The following is a 4,806-nucleotide window of genomic DNA, read 5'->3' as shown; positions in this document are numbered from 1 at the left end:
AAAAAGTACCCCATGTGTACAATGAAATATACTGCTGTATTTTTAATGTTGTGGGCCTATATTTCTGCTGGAGGTCCTGGACATCTTGTTTAGACACATGGCATGATGGATTCTATCAAAAACCAACAGATAAAAAATCAATAAGTGACTGACTCTGTTAGAAATCTTATAATGGGCCATGTTTGGATCTTCCAACCGTACAATAATCCAAACACAAACCTCAAAAACAACCCAACAATGGGTCACTGAGCACAAAACCCAGCTTCTGCTATGGCCATTCCAGTCCTCTGACCTGAACCCTATAGAAAATGAGTGTGGTGAACTGAAGAGGAGAAGCACCATCATGGAGCTGGGAATCTGAAGGGTCTGGAGAGATTCTGGATGAAGGAATGGTCTCTGATCTCTTGTCAGGTGTTCTCTAACCTCATCAGGCATTATAGGAGAAAATTTAGAGCTGTTAAACTGGCAAATGGAGGTTTCAAAAAGTATTGAATAAAAGGGTGCCGTTAATTGTGGCCAATGTGTATTAGAGAAAAACATTTATTTCATAATGATATTTCCCCCCATTTTAAATTCTTATTATCCATTGAAAGGTTAGATTTTTGTGAATATTTAAAATAAAAGATCAAAAGGATTAACAATGCAGATTACTTTTCACAGCCTTCTTTGATCATATTTACCAAGGGTGCCGATATTTTTGGCCATGACTGTGTGTATATATATATATATAAACACCGCGCCACCGGCGGTAGTTGGTCCATTACCACCGCAGTGGTAAAAATCTGCCACCGCCACAGCCCTAAGCTGTTGACTTTATCATTTTTAAAATCAGCAGCATCATAATTAATTTACTTGCATAATTTAACATTTTTCACATTGAAACAGGAAAATTACAGAGGAAAAAAATGTTGGACAGGGATTGATTTGATCTGTTTTGAGTTGATTGGATCATGAAAAACTTTACTCAAAAAAACATAACCCATTTTTGTTTTTATTGTTTTTTTTTCTAAAAATAAAAATGCTGTCATCAGTACAACATGTTGCACATCCTTTTAAAATCAAGAGCATTCATAACCCATTTTACTTGCATAATGTGAAGTATTTCACAGTGAAACAGGAAAATCATTGTTGGACGTGTCGTGATTTTGATGTATTAGGAGTTGATTGGATCATGAAAAATTTAATTTTTTTTTTTTTAATAGTACAGTATGTGTTTTTAATAGGGATGTAACGTGTTGAAAATCGATTCAAATATGGGACGATTCAAATCGGTTGAGATGCGAAACAAATCGCGATTAATTTAGGGGTAGGAGTTTATATGAATGTATGTCTGAGGGGAACTTACTCTCTTTAGAAAAGTTTAAATGGTATTTTTTTCTTTTCATCTTGCCTCAGTATAATGCATTTTAAAGTTCATAAGTGCAGCACTGCTTTGTTTACAGCGGAAACCAAGGAAACGCTTTAAGCGCCGCCTGCTGGCAGAGAGTAAATCTGCGTCTCGTTCAGCTCGTCTTCTGTTTCTGTTTCATGCAGATATTTTTTATGTATAGTTTCAGAAAACTGAAGTCAAACAATTCTGTTTTTGCTTCAGATTTCGAAAATTAAACAATCTAATTTAGATTAAAAACTGCTCACGTTGCATGTATGCAGCATCTTTGTTTGGATCATGATTAAAATGCAGTGGTAGCCTCTAATTTTAAATGGAAAGAGCACAGACAAACACTTATTTTGTTAATATGAAGAGATTTATTTTATTTGTGTTACTTATTTATTTGATTTGGGGCTTGTTTTAAAATTTCAATTTAGTTTTGTTATTTACATTTACATTATATTTAAATTTTGTTATTTAGCAGACGCTTTTATCCAAAGCGACTTACAAATGAAGACAATAGAAGCAATCAAAACCAACAAAAGAGCAATGATATGCAAGTGCTATATTAGTATATTATTATAGTGTTATATTTCAATTTCACAAAGAAACGTGCAGCAGTTTGTCCAAGCAATAATAAAAGGACACATAATTTATGTCTTCAATCTAATTTTGTTAAAAAAAATCGTGAATTGAATCGTGATATCAAAATCGTGAATCGAATCGAATCGTGACTTGAGTGAATCGTTACATCCCTAGTTTTTAATAATTAAAATCACACACGGTAAGACAAACAATTAGGGCTGCAAAACGATTAATTGCGATTTAATCGTATTCAAAATAAAAGTTTGTTTATATACTAGGCCTATATGTGTGTGTACGGTGTCAAAACAATGGACTTGTGATAAGGCTCCTGAAATAATCAGGTCTTCACTTTAAGATTTCATTTAGTAATGAGTGAATTTTTGCTAGAAAAAGAGCAGGAGAAATAACATGCAAGTGTCTCAGAGCCGGCAAAAGCTATGAAAAGAGTGACACTTTATCTCACAGAGTATGACGCAGCCTGCAGAAGTGACATGCATGGTTGTTGTCACCACAAGAACTATTGACTGTAGCCAAAGCAAAATAAACTCATTTAACCTCTTCCAGGGCCCATATTTACAAAATAGAGACTTCTGGGAATCCATACTCTGGTCTCAAGAGACCAAGTCAATCATTTCGGATCCAGACGCATCCAAAATGTTCTGGTGTTACTAGAGGAGGAGTACAGAGAGAAGTGCTTGGTACCCACAGTGACATTCAGTGGTAGTAAAGCTTTTATTATAGGGATGAATAGTGCTGAAAGTGTGAGGGAGTTGTGCTTTATCAATGCTGGCATGAATTCACACACTACTGTGTGATGTAATACAAAAACTTGAAACAGAAGATGCTACCCTCCCCTCATTCCCTGCATTATTGGGCATTTTTTCAGCATGACAATGATTATATTAAATTCTCCCAAGGTAAAAATCCTTCAGTGGACATGTATTTCACTCAATCTTAACGCTCTTGAGCAGCTGTGGGGGATTCTGTAGAGAAGAGCTGAGCAAAACTCCCCATTAAAGATCAGAGCATTTAAGGAGGTCGTCCAGGAGTTAAACAGCACAGATATGAAAATGTGTCATGAAGTTTTACACTCAGTGCCAAGAAGTGTCAGAGCAGTATACTTTAAATTCTGGAGGACATACTAAGTACTAGAATATTATACATTTTCTGAATTAAGTCTAGGGTGTACTCATTTCTGCAATCCTTATTTTAAACTAAATTGGCTAATTTACTTATTTTACAGAAAATATTGGCATATATTTTGTTGTTTTTATTAAGTATGTTTAATATGTTTCAATTTTGCCATCTTTCCATTAATTATATTAGTGATCATTAAGAAAATACATCTTTTATATTTATTCAGAGGGGGTGTACTCATTTATGCTGTGCACTGTATATATACATAATAAACATACACATTACACACATATAGTATGTAAACACAAACTTTTGTTTTGAATGCAATTAATCGCAATTAATCATTTAGCAGCCCTTCAAACAATATGCATCAGGAGTTAATTTGCATTTCATATTGACTTGAGGATTTGTAAATGTAAATAAATTTAATATGCATTTTTATGTAAATATGATGGGTCATTTGTTAAAGAACTCCTAGTTCAGATATCATTACAGTGATGCTATCTGAACAACTTGTAGAATTTAGTTTCCATAATTGGGCTGAGCTGACTGATAAAAACAAAACATTTCATTTCCAAAGAATGAGAAATTTCCCTCATATTTTATTTTTTTTTTTTAACGAAGAAACTCATATCTCATGTATTTGTGTGTTCCAGTCGCTCATCTTCCTGGGTTGTGTAGCAGCAGCTGGGCTCGGTGTGAACCTGCTGTGTCTGGCCATCTACCTGAGCTGCCTGTGCTGCTGTCGGAAGGATGAGGAGGAAGAGGAAAGTAAGAAATCCAACTCTTGCTGTGTCACTTGGGCTGCTGTTGCTGCCGGACTCATCTGCTGGTACGTACCACCCACCGTTCTCACGCTGAGAGGATAAAGCTGCTCAAGATGCAGGCAGCATAGTTAAGCACTTTAAGTGTATGGGAGAATTATGTGGTTATATATTCATCGTGGTCTCTGGCATGGTAAGATTTCATTAAGAAGGTCTTTGTTGTCATCTGTCACACAATTTTCGGTATTGAAATGAGTGATGGGAAAGCTTTGCATCAACATGGCAAATACTAGAAAAATCCCCATTGACAAATTAGCTCCTAACTTCTGGCTGACATATCTTCCTCATTATGTTCCACCTCTTTTTTTTTCTTTGTGTCTCTTCCTTCCATTGCTCTCTCTCTTTCTGCATCTCACTGTCTCTAACAAACATGCTTGGTTACTTCTGATGCACAGAGCACTGGTGATGAGTATTGTCATTTTAAAGCCCAGTGTCTGGAGGAACAAATCAACCAGCGAGTGAATAAACTGCAAAAACATACTCGTGTAACAAAAGGAAGAGTCTGAGAACACTAACGGATGAGACAGATTAAAATTATATATGATGTGAAAAACGGCCTCATTTCTGTGTTTAATGAGTCATGTCATGAGGAATCAAATTGTCCTTGATATTTTGAGATATAGAGTTCATTGTGATATGAAAACTCTGTAATTTTCACAAATCAAAACTTTTTCCACATTCCAAAACAATGCAAAAAATCAAGTTTAATGTTTAATATGAAGTTAAACGTGTGTGTGTTTAAAGAAATTAATAGTTTTATTCAGCAAGGACACATTAAATTGGTCAAAAGTGACACTAAAGACATTAAAAATGTTACAAAAGATTTTTTATTTTTATTTTGTAAAAACACATGTATATGTATGTATATTAGTGCTGTCAAACGATTAATCG

The 4,806-nt window shown here is 34.8% G+C and overlaps 1 protein-coding gene across 4 annotated transcripts in view; it reads left to right on the top strand.

Moving 5' to 3' along the window:
- Nucleotides 1-4,806, top strand: part of LOC107684477 (protein tweety homolog 2-like) — a 61,327-nt gene that overhangs the window by 18,668 nt on the left and 37,853 nt on the right. For all 4 annotated transcript variants that reach the window (XM_016480730.1, XM_016480731.1, XM_016480732.1 and 1 more), the window contains exon 2: nucleotides 3,748-3,923. In XM_016480730.1, coding sequence (XP_016336216.1) covers nucleotides 3,748-3,923 — 176 coding nt within the window. The remainder of the gene's footprint in view (nucleotides 1-3,747; nucleotides 3,924-4,806) is intronic.

Source organism: Sinocyclocheilus anshuiensis, unplaced genomic scaffold (assembly GCF_001515605.1).
Source record: "Sinocyclocheilus anshuiensis isolate Anshui unplaced genomic scaffold, SAMN03320099.WGS_v1.1 scaffold1833, whole genome shotgun sequence".
Lineage (NCBI taxonomy): Eukaryota > Metazoa > Chordata > Actinopteri > Cypriniformes > Cyprinidae > Sinocyclocheilus > Sinocyclocheilus anshuiensis.
Note: the sequence above shows the minus strand (reverse complement) of the source record. Positions and strands in the feature narration are given on the sequence as shown.